Below are 19,387 nucleotides of genomic sequence, written 5' to 3' on the forward strand. Positions count from 1 at the left end.
ACACACTGTGCTTGTCTCTAAGCTAGCATCTCTCCACTTAGCTTGATACACGCCTCGTAAAACCAACCAATACATGATAGCGAGACCTGTTATTGTGAAATGTCGTGTGTATGATTTACATTCATTCCTCCATCCATTTGCATGGAAATTCATGGAAACCCAAGAATAGGAGGTTTATTTAATAAACAAGCTGTTCTACCAAGTCTGGCACCAGATATGACTGATGGGAACTCATACTCACTAGGCACACTGGAAAATGCTGAGTGATTTTCATGAGGTCTGGCCAGTATGGAGATTTCTGTACCTAATATGCCAAATGCTTGCCAAAGTACTTCCTGAAGGCACTTTTTACAGGGAGGTATTGACAGAAGCTTCTGCGGGGCAACTGCTGAAGATATGGCCTTTGTCAGGAGATCCCATCCTATGGTGGCGATGAGGTGGAGGCAGCTGAAGTAGGTGGCCTCTGACTGGGAGCCTATTTCCTCCTGATCCGCAATTTCTCTAGGACTCTTATGCTCCCATTCCATTACTCTAGTCACTGGCTTCCCTTTCCAGTATAGACCTTCACAATCCAATCTTGTGAGGGGTTTCAGATGATCTTGAGGTTGAAAGTACAAGGTTTCCTGTTAACAAAGATTACCTGTGCAATTTTCTGCCCCTTCTGAAAACTCTGGAGGTCTCGTCCAAGATGTGGACAATAGGGATAATTTCATCAATGTTGGCTAAGGCTGAATTCAGGGCATCCATGGCATCCTTAAAGGGCTTCAGAACATATAACAAATGCCTCTTATGTAACCAATCCTGAGCCGCAAGTGGGTGCTCCAAATCAATATCAGTCTCTAAAGACAACTCCTGATGGTGTGTCTGCTGTTAAACTAATCTCTGAAGTTTGTAGTAAGTAGTATTCCACTTGGTGCACACACCCTGGTACAGCAGTTCTGAGGTGTCTCTATCAATGCCTGCTTCTCCCTTACCTGTTGACCAGCCTTCACATGTTGGTGGAAATCAGTGGCTATTTTCTGGCACTAGTCAGATTACAAAGGAAGGGGCTACCACACTGTTTGCTACCCATATCAAGGACATTGCTCATTATCAGGCTCAGTAAGAGAGCAAAGCATCAAAAGCCTGTATAGTACCCACTGCTGAGAATATGTTCCACTCACAACAAAACCAGTAACAGCAATATCTCTTTGGCCCAGCTGGCCCTCCATCCTCCATCTGATTGCCTCGAAGATGTTGGAAGAGATATGGCTCTGGTCCATCACCTGGGCATGCAACACAGCCCATCTGTATCCTGATGGTGCACCTCCAATAGAGATGCTTTTTGTGCTGGTCTCATCCATCTTCCACTAGTGTGCTGTAATAGACAGGTAGCAACAAACAATGATTTGGCTAAAGAAGGAACTCTATATATGTTCTCTAGCAACCATCATACATGGCCACAGTGAGCTGAGTGGCTTATATGTACAAGCTCGTATGGCTACTGGGCTTGAATAATCATCGGTTGTGGAGAATCTTAAAAAGTGCTGCCACTAGGTGCCAAACAACTACCGTGTGAGCACTTATCTGATTCCACATGTAGAAGATTTATGCATATAACCCTGGAGGGCTGCTCCAACACTGCGGTGTTTCGGAGTGTTAGACTCCTTCCTCAGGGATCCTTCAGGATATGCTTATGGTACTGTGTGGAAACAAAAAACAGTTCTTAAATATGCCTACGGAGCTAAAAGAGACAATGGAACAATATCAGGCTGGTGAGGAAAACTTACTGAGCTTTTTAGTTGCAGTCAATACGCATGCTCGTGGGAGTTCACTAAGGACACAAGATATAAATGCAATAAGTGTCCAAAAACTGGTATTAATGGTGTGCCTAACATTCAACATAGTTTTTATAAAAGACCTCAGTGGAAATGCAAAAGGCATCTGTCAGTTTGTTGTGCTGTCTGCTAACACTGTGCTCGAGGATAGAGCAACTTTCAAAGAAAATTAAACTTGTATGTGCTAAGGACAGCCTCAAAAGATGTGCTGGAAAACAAACCAACTTTAAAACAAAAAATTTTGCTTAAATGCACTAAATAAGCTTCCATAGAAGTACTTACAGGCACTTGAATAGTGAGACCTCGCGGCGGCTGTGCTGCAGGATGACAGGCAGAGCGCTGAGGAAAAAACGCCGGTTTTAAAGGTAAATCCTCCGTGTGGTAATGACAGAGAACGGAAATGACGCTGAAGCGCTGATTGCAGGAAGAAAACTTTGAGCTCCGTATAAGGGAAATGACGTCAGAAAACGGCCATTTTGAGGGGGAATACGTGTGGGGAATACTGTGCTTTGGATGACTCACCTTAAATGGGTAATGACGTCTGACAGGCGGCCATCTTGAAAAAGACTCACAGGGGGAAACTAGTACGTATATGTGGGCTTGCTGAATGTGAATACTAACGTGTAAAGGGGCTTTAATTTTAAAATGAAACTTATCGATGTTCAAAGGAACTATGCATAGTTCAAAGGAACTATGCATAACAGAAACCATCTCTACAATGTATCATTCTAATAATAGGATTGGAGATTCAGTGTATCAACTCTACAATCAATGTATCAACTCTGCAATGTATCATTCTAATAATAGGGTTGGAGTATGAGCTGTATTAGTCAAATCAGGGAAAACCATTCCACCTTTTCATTGAGACCTCGGGGTTCAGTGGAATGTAATTGAAAAATCCAGCGGTTTTCTTTATAATTCAATTGTGAGACTCTGTCCCCTCCTCTCCAATGTGGAGGCACGTGTTCCAAAATAAGCCACTTGAGATCTTCAAAAGTGTGCGTTTGTGATATGCAATGTGAAACGACCGGAGCTTTAACATCTCTGTTGTTGATTCTGCTGCGATGTTCTATTAGGCGTGTCCGGATCTTACGCCTTGTACGTCCAACATATATTTTGTTGCAGGGACACAAAAGTGCATAAATCACAAAATCAGTATTGCAATTTACTGTATGTTTATGTGTGATACGATATCCTGTTTGGGGATCTGTCCAATGAGAACCAACGATGGCTGAAGAGCATACAGAGCATCTGCCACACACTGTAAAATTCACCAGATGTGATCGTGGAATGGGGTTGTAATGCAGCTCTGACAACTCTTTGCTTAATATTAGTGCCTCGTGAATAGGCGAACATAGGGGGTTCATGAAAAACCGAGAGTGGACTCAGAACATGCCAGTTGGAAATAATGGCCTGCTTAATGTGAGATGTGAGCTCTGTATGTCAGAGAACACAAATTAGACTCGGCGTCTCATTCCGTTGCTTATATTGTAATAATTGGGTTCTATCCGAAAATGTAGCTCTCTTGTATGCCTTGCGGATGACAGAAGATGGATATCCTCTTTCTGAAAATCTATTCGAAAGGAGACGTGCTTGCAAATGGAAGTCACTATTATCTGAACAGAGTCTTTGCAGCCGAAAAAATTGGCCAACTGGCAGTCCCTCCTTAAATTTCCTGGGGTGATGACTTTCAAAGCGTAGGTAGTTGTTACGATCCGTAGGTTTTCTAAAGAGAGTCGTGGTGATGCCTGACTGATGTTTGTTGATTTGAATGTCCAGAAATGAAAGTTGATCCTGGTGATATGATATGGTGAATTTAAGGTGTGGATCAATCTGATTGAGCCATTGGTGAAACTGAAGTAATTGTGTTTCTGACTGCGTCCAAATGAAAAAAATGTCATCGATGTAACGAGACCACAGCAGAACAGATTGAAAATGTGGTGAATAATAAACATGCTCTTCTTCGAATCTTGTTACATAAAGGTTTGCGACATCAGGGGCTATAGGAGAGCCCATTGCAACCCCGTGGGTTTGCAAATAGAATTTCTGTTCGTACGAGAAAAAGTTGTTGTGTAATATAATCTCTGAAAGGGCCACTAAAAAATCGGATGGGATCCGGTGTGGTCTCATTCTACATTCGACCACCTCCTTCACTAGTTGAAGTGCATCTGATTGGGGGATATTTGTATATAACGCCTCAATGTCAAGGCTGACCAAAAAATGTGCTCTAGATGTGTCTGTAAGTGTGGAAAGTTTATTAAGCATGTGAGAGGTATCTTGAATGTATGACGCTGCATTTGTAACTGAAGTGCGTAAGAAGAGATCCATGAATTTTGCCAGAGGTTCTAGAATGGAACTGTTGGCTGACACTATGGGGCGACAAGGGGGATGTGTTAAAGTTTTATGGATCTTGGGGACCCCATAAATAACTGGGATCCGCGGGGAGGCCACCTTTAGAAAATTGAACTCTTTGAGGGTGAGAAAGCCTTGTTGGTGTGCAACATTGAGCAATGCATCAATCTTGGTGGTTAGGGTGACAGTCGGGTCATCCTCTAATAACTGATAGTATTTACTATCATTTAATTGACGCAGTATTTCTTGACGATATTCATCGTGGTCCAAGATGACAATGGCGCCACCCTTGTCAGCTGGTTTAATGACAATTTCAGTATTGTCTGCTAGTGTCTTTAATGCTAGATTCTCTGCGGCTGACAGATTAAAATATGTATGATGATGTCTGGATTCGATCTCAGATACTTCCTGAAGGACAAGTGTTTGGAAAGCCTTTATCTGTTCATCTACGATCCCAGGTGGTATCCAACGGGATTTGGTTTTGATGATCGAACAGTCTTGGGTGGTATCAGAATTTTTGGAAAAAAAATGTTTGATCATCAATGTTCGAAAAAATTTATATAGTTCTATGCGGCAAGAGAGGATCCCTGAGGAAGGAGTCTAACACTCCGAAACACCGCAGTGTTGGAGCAGCCCTTCAGGGTTATATGCATAAATCTTCTACATGTGGAATCAGATAAGTGCTCACACGGTAGTTGTTTGGCACCTAGTGGCAGCACTTTTTAAGATTCTCCGCAACCGATGATTATTCAAGCCCAGTAGCCATACGAGCTTGTACATATAAGCCACTCAGCTCACTGTGGCCATGTATGATGGTTGCTAGAGAACATATATAGAGTTCCTTCTTTAGCCAAATCATTGTTTGTTGCTTGCTGTGGACTTTTGGCTTCTACAAGAGTATTCCAATTCTATAGTAATAGACAGGTAAGCATATGCTGCATTTTGGTTTGTCCAGAGGTCAATAGTGAAATGCCTTGGGCAGCTGTGCCTGCATGCCGGCATGGTATTAAGCCTACATGGATTGCACATGCAACTGCTATATGTTCTCCTGCTGGGTACCTTGTAGCTTGGGACTAAAAGAGTGAATAGCTATCTAAAGCTAACATCCTCAACCATCTACAAGGACTGCTCATCAAGCACTATCATTTCCTTGATGTGGCATGTGAGCATTCTGGAGGTTGCCTACCTCCTGCCCAAGGACAATAGAGCATACCTCTCACCATCTTCTTCTAGGAAGCCCTGGTGCTGCCTTTATGACCTAGACTGCCCATCGGTGCCATCAAGGGTTGAAGAGGAAAGGAGATCAGGGTGTGATATGGGGTTCACCTATCCCATGACTGTGCAGTCTTTTTTTGTGTGGTGGATGGTGTCTCCAGACTACCAGCCTCTGCTAGATGTTTTCTTGTTATAGGATAGTTCATGGAAGTGTTGGAGAAATGTCTGACTTTCTTTCCTCGTGTGACATACTTCCCAGTTAGGAACATAAGAACATGCCATACTGAGTCAGACCAAGGGTCCATCAAGCCCAGCATCCTGTTTCCAACAGTGGCCAATCCAGGCCATAAGAACCTGGCAAGTACCCAAAAAATAAGTAAAGTCCATGTTATTGTTGCTAGTAATAGCAGTGGCTATTTTCTAAGTCAACTTAATTAATAGCAGGTAATGGACTTCTCCTCCAAGAACTTATCCAATCCTTTTTTAAACACAGCTATACTAACTGCACTAACCACATCCTCTGGCAACAAATTCCAGAGTTTAATTGTGCATTGAGTGAAAAAGAACTTTCTCCGATTAGTTTTAAATGTGCCACAAGCTTACTTCATGGACTGCCCCCTAGTCTTTCTATTATCTGAAAGAGTAAATAACCGATTCGCATCTACCCGTTCTAGACCTCTCATGATTTTAAACACCACTATCATATCCCCCCTCAGCCGTCTCTTCTCCAAGCTGAAAAGTCCTAACCTCTTTAGTCTTTCCTCATAGGGGAACTGTTCTATTCCCCTTATCATTTTGGTAGCCCTTCTCTGTACCTTCTCCATCGCAATTATATCTTGTTTGAGATGCGGCGACCAGAATTGTACAAGGTATTCAAGGTGTGATCTCACCATGGAGTGATACAAAGGGATTATGACATTTTCTGTTTTATTCACCATTTCCTTTCTAATAATTCCCAACATTCTGTTTGATTTTTTGACTGCCGCAGCACACTGAACCGGCGATTTCAATGTGTTATCCACTATGACGCCTAGATCTCTTTCTTGGGTGCTAGCAGCTAATATGGAACCTAACACTGTGTAACTATAGCATGTGTTATTTTTCCCTATATTCATCACCTTGCACTTATCCACATTAAATTTCATCTGCCATTTCGATACCCAATTTTCCAGTCTCACAAGGTCTTCCTGCAATTTATCACAATCTGCTTGTGATTTAACTACTCTGAACAATTTTGTAACATCTGCAAATTTGATTCCCTCACTCGTCGTATTTCTTTCCAGATCATTTATAAATATATTGAAAAGTAAGGGTCCCAATACAGATCCCTGAGGCACTCCACTGCCCACTCCCTTCCACTAAGAAAATTGTCCATTTAATCCTTCTCTCTGTTTCCTGTCTTTTAGCCAGTTTCTAATCCACGAAAGGACATCGCCACCTATCCCATGTCTTTTACTTTTCCTAGAAGCCTCTCATGAGGAACCTTGTCAAACGCCTTCTGAAAATCCAAGTACACTACATCTACCGGTTCACCTTTATCCACATGTTTATTAACTCCTTCAAAAAAGTGAAGCAGATTTGTGAGGCAAGACTTGTCTTGGGGAAAGCCATGCTGACTTTGTTCCATTAAACCATGTCTTTCTATATGTTCTGTGATTTTGATGTTTAGAACACTTTCCACTATTTTTTCTGGCACTGAAGTCAGGCTAACCAGTCTGCAGTTTCCTGGATCGCCCCTGGAGCCCTTTTTAAATATTGGGTTTACATTAGCTATCCTCCAGTCTTCAGGTACAATGGATGATTTTAATGACAGGTTACAAATTTTTACTAATAGGTCTGAAATTTCATTTTTGAGTTCCTTCAGAACTCTGGGGTGTATACCATCCGGTCCAGGTGATTTACTACTCTTCAGTTTGTCAATCAGGCCTACCACATCTTCTAGGTTTACCGTGATTTGGTTCAGTCCATCTGAATCATTACCCATGAAAACCTTCTCCAGTACAGGTAACTCCCCAACATCCTCTTCAGTAAACACCGAAGCAAAGGAATCATTTAATCTTTCCGCGATGGCCTTATCTTCTCTAAATGCCCCTTTAACCCCTCGATCATTTATTTATTTATTTATTTATTTATTTAGCATTTTTATATACCGACATTCTCGATACAAATATCAAATCAGGTTGGTTTACATAAAACAAAACTATTGCGGTGAGGCGTTACAATAAACGGAGTTTCAGAACATGAGAATAAATATTAAATAGACAACAGTGACTAACGGTCCAACTGACTCCCTCACAGGTTTTCTGCTTCGGATATATTTTAAAAAGTTTTTACTGTGAGTTTTTGCCCCTCGGCCAACTTCTTTTCAAATTCTCTCTTAGACTGTCTTATCAATGTCTTACATTTAACTTGCCAACACTTATGCATTATCCTATTTTCTTCTGTTGGATCCTTCTTCCAATTTTTGAATGAAGATCTTTTGGCTAAAATAGCTTCTTTCACCTTCCCTTTTAACCATGCTGGTAATCATTTTGCCTTCTTTCCACCTTTTTTAATGTGTGGAATACATCTGGACTGTGCTTCTAGGATGGTATTTTTTTTAACAATGACCATGCCTCTTGCACATTTTTTACCTTTGTAGTTGCTCCTTTCAGTTTTTTTCTAACTATTTTTCTCATTTTATCAAAGTTTCCCTTTTGAAAGTTTAGCATGAGAGCCATGGATTTGCGTACTGTCCCCCTTCTAGTCATTAATTCAAATTTGATCATATTATGATCACTATTGCCAAGCGGCCCCACCACAAAATATTGGTTCTCCATTGGTAGAAAGTACCTCCGCACTAACAATCCCTCATGGAATCCACTTTGAGCGGATGGTAGATGACAAGGCAGGGGTATCTCTCCTGCCCACAATACCATGGCAATGCTCCCCCTTGAACATGCTTAGTCACTGAAATATGATTTACCTCTGAATCTATGAGTCCCTGCTTGTTCAGCAATAGCACGGAGCCCATGGGCCCTCTGCATTTTTCTCTGATGCAATAGGCAAAGTCCTCATCCAATGTCAAAATCCCAAAAATGTCTCATCAGAATCATTGGATTCAATGAAATCAATTTTCAAAAAGCACCTAAAATGGATAATTTATCTGACTAAAGTTAGATTATCAGTGATATTTAGAGGGATAAACATCTTGCTGAATATCTTTGAATAAAATTGTTCAGGTCGTAAAACTGGCTACGTTTGCATATCGCTAGTTAGTTTTCAAAGTTTTCCAGGAACTTTAACCTTAACCGGCTGTATTCAAAGAACAGGTAGCAATTCCTAGTGGAAAAAAAAAGAGCAGGTCTGTTGACCCGATCCCTCATCCCTACCTCAGTGAAACAAATGTCGATCCTATCAGTCAATGCCTCTTTCTCCTAAAACCCCAAAAATAGAAATTATTGTGGGACTATAGGCCCAAAAAGCCACATTCCTTGCTCACACCACAAGGTGTAAAAATATACTAGAAACAAAGGTCCCTTGCAGAAACCTACCCTTCTCTCTTCTCCACGCCAACCAACCCAATCAAGACCCTCCCATCCCACTCTAATGGGAAGTGTGTTTTGGGTATGTAAGTCAGACTTCTGAATGGAGATTCAGGGAGAGAGATACTATGAGAAGATGGACCCATCCTGAGTTCTGGGTTATCCCAGGTTTTGTCAGTCCACAGGTCCTTTCAGTTACAACGAATGCTGAGGGGTCAAAGTAATACTCCAAGGAACTAGCCTAGTGTACCTGGGAGGGGGCACAGGCACAACTACTTATGGGAGATCATTGCTCTTCTCTGCAAATTTCCTTCTTTGAAGAACTCAGTTTACCTGTCTGAGTACAGATGAGATTATTTTTTGAGGAATGGTTAATGCATATGGTCTGCTGCAAGAAGAGATACTGATCCTAATGCACAGCTAAAGGAAAAGGAAAAGTGAGCGTTTGTTATGCAGCTGTTATCTCTGCAGTCCATGGTTCGGAGAAATGTATCCTTGAAGGATACTAATGAAACAGGAGAGTTAGGGCATCCCAACAGAGAGGTTCCAATAAAAACACACGTAGTCCATGTGCCTATATGTAAAAAATCACCCAAGCTAATGATTTCCAAATTATCCCTAACAACTGAAAAACCGGTTGTTAATACAAACAAAAAACACACTTTGAAATCTCTGTAAGCCAATGCCAGAAGTCTAAGAAGTAAGATGGGAGAGTTAGAGTGTATAGCAGTAAATGATGAGATTGACATAATTGGCATCACAGAGACTTGGTGGATGGAGGATAACCAATGGGACAGTGCTATATCAGGGTACAAATTATATCGCAATGATAGGGAGGATCAGCTTGGTGGGGATTTAGCACTTTATGTCCGGGAGGGTATAGAGTCCAACAGGGTAAAGATCATACAAGAGACTAAATGCTCAGTAGAATTTATATGGGTAGAAATCCCATGTGTGTTGGGTAAGAGTATAGTGATAGGAGTATACTACCGTCCACCAGGACAACATGGTCAGACAGAGGATGAAATGCTAAAAGAAATCAGGGAAGCTAACCAATAACAATGGGAGATTTCAATTACCTTACTCACACAAAAGAGTCAGTGGTCAACCACAACAACAAATCAAACAACAAAAATGTGGAACCCAAAATATATTTTAAATTATAGCCTAAGAAGGTGTCAGCAAGCCTGACGTTATATGTCTCTTAAAATACACTCTAACCGGTCTTTTCAATCATCCACCTTCATCATATTTTAATACATCAAATTATTTTTTTGAAGTTTTTTCCTTTCTTATTCTTTAAAATAGTCCTCCATCCATAATAGCAAAGATGACTCTAACTCTGACTCTTAACAGCCAAATATTGACATCGCCCTTCCTCAGGGGCATGTAAGAATTGATTTAACAAGAGTCATTTACCCATTCAGACAGGACCAGACGTCTCAACCATCTTGTCAGGAGAACAGGAGGAGGAGATTTCAATTACCCCAATACTGACTGGGTAAATGTAACATCAGGACTTGCTAGAGACATAAAGTTCCTGGATGTAATAAATGACTGCTTCATGGAGCAACTGGTTCAGGAACCAACAAGAGAGGGAGCTATTTTAAATTTAATTCTTAGTGAAACGCAGGATTTGGTGAGAGAGGTAACGGTGGTGGGGCCACTTGGCAATAGTGATCATAACATGATCAAATTTAAACTAATAACTGGAAGGGGGACAATAAGTAAATCTACAGCTCTAACACTAAACCTTCAAAAGGGAAACTTTGATAAAATGAGGAAAATAGTTAGAAAAAACTGAAAGGTGCTGCTGCAAAGGTTAAAAGTGTTCAACAGGCATGGACATTGTTTAAAAATACAATCCTATGGGCACAGTCCAGATGTATTCCACGTATTAAGAAAGGTGGAAGGAAGGCAAAACGATTACCATCATGGTTAAAAGGTGAGGTGAAAGAGGCTATTTTAGCCAAAAAAACATCCTTCAAAAATGGGAAGAAGGATCCATCTGAAGAAATATGATAAAACATAAGCATTGTCAAGTTAAGTGTAAAACATTGATAAAACAGGCGAAGAGAGAATTTGAAATGAAGTTGGCCATAGAAGCAAGAACTCATAATAAAAACTTTTTAAAATATATCCGAAGCAAGTAACCTGTGAGGGAGTCGGCTGGACCATTAGATGACCAAGGGGTTAAAGAGGCTCTTAGGGAAGATAAGGCCATTGCAGAAAGACTAAATGAATTCTTTGCTTCTGTGTTTACTAATGAGGATGTTGGGGAGATACCAGTTCTGGAGATGGTTTTCAAGGGTGATGAGTCAGACGAACTGAACGAAATCACTGTGAACCTGGAAGATGTAGTAGGCCAGATTGACAAACTAAGGAGTAGCAAATCACCTGGACCAGATGCTATGCATCCTAGGGTACTGAAGGAACTCAAAAATGAAATTTCTGATCTATTAGTTAAAATTTGTAACCTATCATTAAAATCATCCATTGTACCTGAAGACTGGAGGGTGGCCAATGTAACTGCAATAATTAAAAAGGGCTCCAAGGGCGATCCGGGTAATTATAGACCAGTGAGCCTGACTTCAGTGCCAGGAAATATAGTGGAAACTATTCTAAAAATCAAAATTGTAGAGCATATAGAAAGAAATTGTTTAATGGAACAAGGTCAACATGCATTTACCCAAGGGAAGTCTTGCCTAACAAATCTGCTTCATTTTTTGAAGGGGTTAATAAACATGTGGATAAAGGTGAATCGGTAGATGTAGTGTATTTGGATTTTCGAAGTCCCTCATGAGAGGCTTCTAAGAAAACTAAAAAGTCATGGGATAGGAGGCGATGTCCTTTCGTGAATTACAAACTGGTTAAAAGACAGGAAACAGAAAGTAGGATTAAATGGTCAATTTTCTCAATGGAAAAGAGTAAATAGTAGAGTGCCTCAGGGATCTATACTTGGACCGGTGTGTTTCAATATATATATAAATGATCTGGAAAGGAATACGACAAGTGAGGTTATCAAATTTGTGGACGATACAAAATTATTCATAGTAGTTAAATCACAAACAGATTGTGATACATTACAGGAGGACCTTGCAAGACTGGAAGATTGGGCATCCAAATGGCAGATGAAATTTAATGTGGACAAGCGCTAGGTGTTGCATGTAGGGAAAAATAACCCTTGCTGTAGTTACACGATGTTAGGTTCCATATTAGGAGCTAGCACCCAGGAAAAAGATCTAGGCATCATAGTGGATAATACTTTAAAATCGTCGTCTCAGTGTGCTGCAGCAGTCAAAAAAGAAAACAATGTTAGGAATTATATGGAAGGGAATGGTTAATAAAATGGAAAATGTCATAATGCCTCTGTATCGCTCCATAGTGAGACCGCACCTTGAATACTGTGTACAATTCTTGTCGCCGCATCTCAAAAAAGATATAGTTGCGATGGAGAAGGTGCAGAGAAGGGCAAGCAAAATGATACAGGGGATGGAACAGCTCCCCTATGAGGAATGGTTGAAGAGGTTAGGGCTGTTCAGCTTGGAGAAGAGACGGCTGAGGGGGATATGATAGAGGTCTTTAAGATTATGAGAGGTCTTGAACGAGTAGATGTGAATCTGTTATTTACACTTTCGGATAACAGAAGGACTAGGGGGCATTCCATGAAGTTAGCAAGTAGCACATTTAAGACTAATCAGAGAAAATTCTTTTTCACTCAACACACAATTAAGCTCTGGAATTTGTTGCCGGAGTGTGTGGTTAGTGCAGTTAGTGTAGCTGGGTTCAAAAAAGGTTTGGATAAGTTCTTGGAGAAGAAGTCCATTAATTGCTATTAATCAAGTTTACTTAGGGAATAGCCACTGCTATTAATTGCATCAGTAGCATGGGATCTTCTTGGTGTTTGAGTAATTGCCAGGTTCTTGTGGCCTAGTTTGGCCTCTGTTGGAAACAGGATGCTGAGCTTGATGGACCCTTGGTCTGACCCAGCATGGCAATTTCTTATGTTCTTCTTATGTTCTTAGGAGCCTGTGGCTCATCATTTTATGTATTTTAATGCTGATACCACAGAAATATTAAAGTTGTTATAAATTTGAATTACAGGCGATTGTGCGAACTCCGATTACTGAATCTCAGGTCTCTGAGTTCAGTGTAATGATATATGTGAGCCTAAGTCTGAAATCAACATAGAGACTTTGGCTCAAACTATGGCTCACTCAAAATCCTCTGCAGCCTAGGCCTGTCTGCAATTCTGGCCATGAGAACCTCAAACTGACCCCAGTTTGGAGAGATTCTGGGAGACATCTGGACTGCATTTGGAGCTGTCCAAAACTTATGATGGAGGGTCATGAGGTCACAAAGGGCAAATGGACGAGGTCAAGTTCTTACAGAATAGTCTCAACTTTAGGGACCCAGCGAAACTAGAGTAGTGGAAAACTCCCTGTGGGTGAAGGCCTGAGAGTGAAAATCTGACAGGAACAAATGACTAACAGAAGATTGACGTGAACATCGGGCAAGTGGGCCTCAAGTTGTGTTGCATTTGTGCCTGCTTTCGCCCTCGCTCCACCCTCTCTACCTGTGTGGCGACTCCCTCCGTGCCTGATGGACGGCTTGATGCCGCAGCGTCTCCATGACGCTTCTCCCCTGCATCCCCTGACTGGCTCAATGCTGCGGATCCGCCTTGTTCCTGATGACATAAGGTGCGCGCGCTCCGAAGTATGTACCAGCAAGGGCGCGAACCTCAGGGCCGTCCCCCTGTATTGACGTCATCCGCTTCCAACATAAAAGGTCTTTTCTTTTGCTAACAACTCGAGTTAGCAAGGACTCCGATTGGACTAGCTTCAGCTGTCCAAAGACTACCTTGCACCACAGGATTGTTTGCGGGATTCCTTCGGACCCACTTCACTCTTGCAGCATTGCCTCTCCGGACCTACCAGGGGTACCCGCTCATCGGGGTCCTCATTCTCTTTCTCTATTTCATATTACAGAAAGGAACCGGTACTTGCTCCTTGAGGGCCCATGTTCCTAAACCCTCTGAAGACTCTCCATTGCCTGGAAGCGATCGCAAGAGATGGACACTGTGAGTTATTATTTCAGACTACAGACAGGAACCGGTACTCGCTCCTCGTGGACCTATGTTCCTGAACACTCTGAAGATTCTCCTTGCCCAGAAGTCATTGCAGGTACAGACATTGTGAGTTATTATTTCAGACTACAGACAGGAACCGGTACTCGCTCCTCGTGGACCTATGTTCCTGAACACTCTGAAGATTCTCCTTGTCCAGAGGCCATTGCATCTACAGACATTGTGAGTTACTATTTCAGATGGTAATTAGGAACCGGCACTCGCTCCTCAAGGGCCTTGGTTCCTGAACACTCCGAACATTCTCTATTTCACTAGAAGCTATTCCAGATACAGATTAGTGTAAGTGACCACCGCTCTCTCAGAACTTCCCTGGAACCATGTACTCGCTCCTCGAGGGCCTAACCCTTTCCAACTACTGAGCCCTATCAAAACCTTGTGTGAGATACCATCTAGTACTGGCTATGTATATCTGCATATCCTGTCTATTCACTATCTACAGTCTCTTTGCAGCTCAGCAACCTGGGAATCGCAGTTTTAGTCTCTGAGGGACTTCAGCCCTGCCAGGCATACCAGCTCACTACTGCCACCTCTGGTGGTTATACTGCTTATCTAATAAAGAACTATCTGTGTCTGTCTCCATACTCCAGCCTAGCCGGTGGTCCCTCTCGGGACTCCCTCCTGAGGGCACTGTCATCTGCCATCGGTCCAAGGATTCACCTATTTACTTTCTGTCCAGCTGAGCACCATCTCCAGTACTCCGCTGGTACAGATTGCCAACTCTGCAGTCTACATTAACATTGCCATTCCTTAGCAGACCCATAGGAGGCAGTTCCCTACAGATTGCTATTCCTCCCTTAGGGGAGGGATTTCCATCGCTATATCGATGACATATTTTTTCTTTGGCATAGCGATGTTCCACATCTCAATGATTTTTTACAGTGGTTAAATACTCTAGATTCTAATCTTGTTTTTTCAATGCAATTTCATCACTCTCATATTTCTTTTTTGGATATTTTCATTACCTTAGACAATGATCATTTTACTACTACTCTGTATAAAAAACCTATGGACAGAAATACACTTCTTCATTTCTCTAGTTTTCATTCATACAGCTTAAAGAAGAGCCTTCCAATTGGCCAATTTCTACGCCTCCGGCGACTCTGTTCTGAGAAAGCTGAGTTTAACATTCAAGCTCAAGGTTTGGCATCCAGACTACTACATCGTGGATATCCCCCGGCTGTGATTAAAAAAGCGCTAAAAAGATCATTTAATGCTCACCGAGAATGGCTACTGTTGGAGCCTGTAGAAGGACGGCTGGATCCTCCTTTGGTATGCACGATTCGATATTCCTCTAGATCTCATGATATTGTTAAGATCATATGTGAGCATTGGTATATTGTACAGACCCATCAAGTTTTCCAAGAGTTTCCGCTTATTGCTTTCAGCAGAGGAAAGAATCTATGGGATCTGTTAACTCAAACCCGGACACATGTTGATGTACCTGCAACTACAGATGAACCTCTTGGTCATTGGGCCTGCAGGAAGTGCACTATGTGCGCACAATCTCTTGATGGTCCGAATTGGATTGACAATGCTGGCATAATGCATGAAGCTTATTTTCATTCTACCTGTCTTACTTCCCATGTTATATATATTATTATATGTCCATGTTTTAAAATTTACGTGGGAAGAACGAAGCGCAACATTAAAACACGATTAATCGAACATCGTAGTTGCTTGAACACAGGCAAAGTTAATGCACCTATAGTCCAGCACTGTCTTGACCATCATCATCAGTTTACAGACCTAAAATGGCGGATTATCGATCGTATATTTCCTACTAAGAGAGGGGGGAGACCTCCAGAAACTCCTTAATACCCGTGAACAACGTTGGATATTTCAGCTCCAGTGTACATACCCAGACGGACTCAATGCGGCCATCGAATGGTATTCATTGTTATGAATTGCCTAGTAACCATTACGTCATGTCTTGGGTGGAGTCTCCTTTTGTTAGGAATTGCCTAGCAACTATTACGTTACGTCTTGGGTGGTGTCTGCTTTCTCATTGGTCATAGACACTTGAAAAATGGCGCGATTGCGTCCTTTCCGGCAGAGGAGAAAACGCTATCATCTGAAGATGCTGTTCTTTTATCTTCCCGTTGGTATCATTGCTGCATAAAGTGTATATATAGTTGTTGAGTTGTTACTATGCTTTACTATGGATGTGTTTAAATTGCAGATATCATTGGCCCTTGAAGAAGGCTTTTGAAGCCGAAAGGGCTTGACGCTGTGCATGTCCTCACGTCCATGTCTCTGCTATGTCCTCGATAACAAAAAAGCTAAGTGCTAATTTTGCAATGCTATACAATTTTTGATGGGCCAATGGGCCATTTTAATGTCTCACTTGTGCATAAGAAAAAACTTTAAAAATTTTTTGATGGACACTATCTGACCTATGATTATAATATCGGTATACTTATGCTACTATGCTAACTAGCATCAAATATGTATACCTTGTATGAGGTCTGCTGATGAATAATATCACGCTGTGTATTTACACTAGTATTGAGCCTTATACGTTGGGATTCTAGCTGTTTTGATTTATTTCCTTCTAGGTTTTCCATGCCAGGCTCCTCCCTTGGAGTTGCTAAGGAAGTTCTATTTGGACTTTCTCAGGGTCTCCAAGGAAGTTATTCCTGATTTTGTAAAAGTATATTATTTGTCTGATAAAAGTTCTTCTCTTGAGGTCAATTTACAGGTTTCCTCTGGTCAAGCTAAGGATATCTCTTCTTTTTTAGAACAAGCCAGTTCTGAAAATTTAGAAAGATCTATTCTCTTGGTAATTTTCATCAAGGAAATGAATAAACAATGGACAATGAAGCTTTTCTTTCGTATTGCTAATACATCTTTTTGGATCAAAACAATTCCCTCTTTCCTGATGTGGTGAGGGAAACTAAGATTAGGACAAAAGTTTTTCTTTTAAAGAAAGCTAGAATTTTTTCTCTGGGCACATTTGTTTTGCATTTTCCCTGTAAATGTATAATCCATTTTCAAGCTGCTAAATATGTTTTTTTAGATCGCATTTATTTTGAAAGATTTTTGCAAGCTAGTTATATTACTACTGGCCAGGGAAATGTAGTCTCATGAAGATTCATGGGGTATAGTTGTGAATTTTTTGAGTATCTTTTCCTATTTTCAACCTCTGCTTGATATAGTGTAATGAATGGCTGGATATATTTGTCTGGTTAATTTATCTTTAATAATATTTTCTTTATTATCCACCATGTGTTTCCTACAGCACGGTTCATATTTATTATTTTTTTGGAAATCAATAAAGAAAGCTTTAAAAATAAAGTAAAAACAATAACACCAAAGCTAAAATCATTCAGAACAGAGGAATACCATGGTACATTAACACAAATTACTTGTTAGAACAGTGCCGCCAGACATCTGAAATGTCACAGTCAACCAAACAGAAGGCCAGCAGCAAACAGAGGACACTAGAAAACCTTTGTATAATCACTCTGTGGCAAAACAGGCCTGAAGTTGTACAGGAACTTTCTCATGACAACAAAGGTTATTAAGTTTACACCTATAACATCCTGCAAGGAGTTGTGGCAAGTGCAACCTGGAAATCTTGCCGCAGGGCTGGACTATTCAGAAATCTTCAATCACTTCTGCATGTCCAGAGTCAACAGTAAAATGGCCTGAAATTGTTGACGGGCAGACTATGCAATGCCTTTTGGTCTGCTCATTGTTCAAGGATGGCTCTGCATGAAGCAAACTCAGAAGCACTGAAATGTGCTCAATAGTGGAAAAAAGATAACTGGTGGATAGATACAAGAAGAAGAATGGTACAGTTACTCAAAATCTAGATAACCCTAATTCAAACACAAGCACATACTATAACAAGCTGAACGGTAGATTTAAAAATATAAAAGTAGAAAATTCTATTTTACCTGCAGAATAGCTACTTCATTACGAAGTTGACTTTCTTGTTTTGTTGGGAATCTCATCTTGTCAATTATTTTAATGGCTACATCTCTTCTAGTCTTTCTGTGCTTTCCTGTGCAAATGCAGTACAGTTTTTATGGTAAATATAAAATTAGGCAATTAATTTTTCTTTAATTGACATTTCTATACTGCCAACATATAGCTATAATTATCAACACATACTGCAGAATGCTGATTTCACATTTCAGAGGTCTTGCTCTTCATAATGTTACATAAGAACATAAGAAATTGCCATACTGGGTCAGACCAAGGGTCCATCAAGCCCAGCATCCTGTTTCAACAGTGGCCAATCCAGGCTATAAGTACTTGGCAAGCACCCAAAAACTAAGTCTATCCTATGCTACTGACGCTAGTAATAGGAGTGGCTATTTTCTAAGTCAGTGGTATACTACGGCTATAAAACCTCTCGTTAACCATAGATATTATTAATTTTTCCAATAAACTTAGATGCACATGGTGAGGTTAATTTTCAAAAGATTTCTGTGCATAAATTAAACATTTACATGTGTAAGTAGAGCGCATAAGCAAATATTGTTGGATTGCTGGGTCAGATGATGACGCACCGTGGGAAGACCCACAGTGGATGTCGAAGCCGGGAGGCAGCACAGGGCAGGAGACCGGAGGGATCTTCACCATTGGAAGCCCGAGGTGCCCCCAGGAGGAGCCCGTGAGGACCCAAGCCACTTGGACTTACATGCGGTCTCCTGTGGGCCGATGTCTGAAGAGGAGTTCCAGAGAATTGAAGAGAGGAGAAGCTGGAGTCAGGAGGCCAACTGGAACTTCACCACTGGAAGCCCGAGGTCCCCCCAGGAGGAGCCCATGAGGACCCGAGCCGCTTGGACTTAGGCGAGGCCTCCTGGATGTAGTGGAACAGGACACCGTGAGCCAGCTGAAGTCATGGACCAGAAACAGAAGCTGAAGTCAGAAGCCAATGGACGAGCCGAAGTCAGAAGCCGAAGTCAGGAACCGGGAACAGCAACTAGCAACCTCTGGGACAGAGAGAACCTTGTTGCAAGGCAAGGAGTAGATCTAGTTGCAGGGTTAAATACCATGAGAGCGTCTGACATCATCCCAGGGCAGTGCTGTAATATCCTGCGCTGGCCCCTTTAAATGTCGAGCCCCTGTGCGCGCCTAGAGGGTGGGGCCAGCTGCGGAGCATCGACGGCATCTTCCTCAAGGAGGGAGCGCCGCAGCAGGGGCCAGGCAGGCCCAAAAAGGTGTTGCAGCGGCCCGGACCATCCCCGAGGTAGGAGAGGGACTGGGGCATGGCCAGGGATCGCAACAGTACCCCCTCTCCTATGCCCCCTTCCTGGGGGCTTGGGCTTCGCAGGGTGGTCCAAGTGGAACTGGCGAAGAAGGGTCTTGTCTAGGATGTTCGA

General features: G+C 41.7%; 1 protein-coding gene across 1 annotated transcript in view; it reads right to left on the reverse strand.

Annotated features, from left to right (window-relative positions):
* Window positions 1–19,387, reverse strand: part of PRKD3 (protein kinase D3) — a 218,111-nt gene that overhangs the window by 40,431 nt on the left and 158,293 nt on the right. Inside the window, 1 exon segment of the mRNA XM_029594096.1 lies at window positions 17,954–18,060. Coding sequence (XP_029449956.1) covers window positions 17,954–18,060 — 107 coding nt within the window.

The sequence above is a fragment of the Rhinatrema bivittatum genome, chromosome 3 (assembly GCF_901001135.1).
Source record: "Rhinatrema bivittatum chromosome 3, aRhiBiv1.1, whole genome shotgun sequence".
NCBI lineage: Eukaryota > Metazoa > Chordata > Amphibia > Gymnophiona > Rhinatrematidae > Rhinatrema > Rhinatrema bivittatum.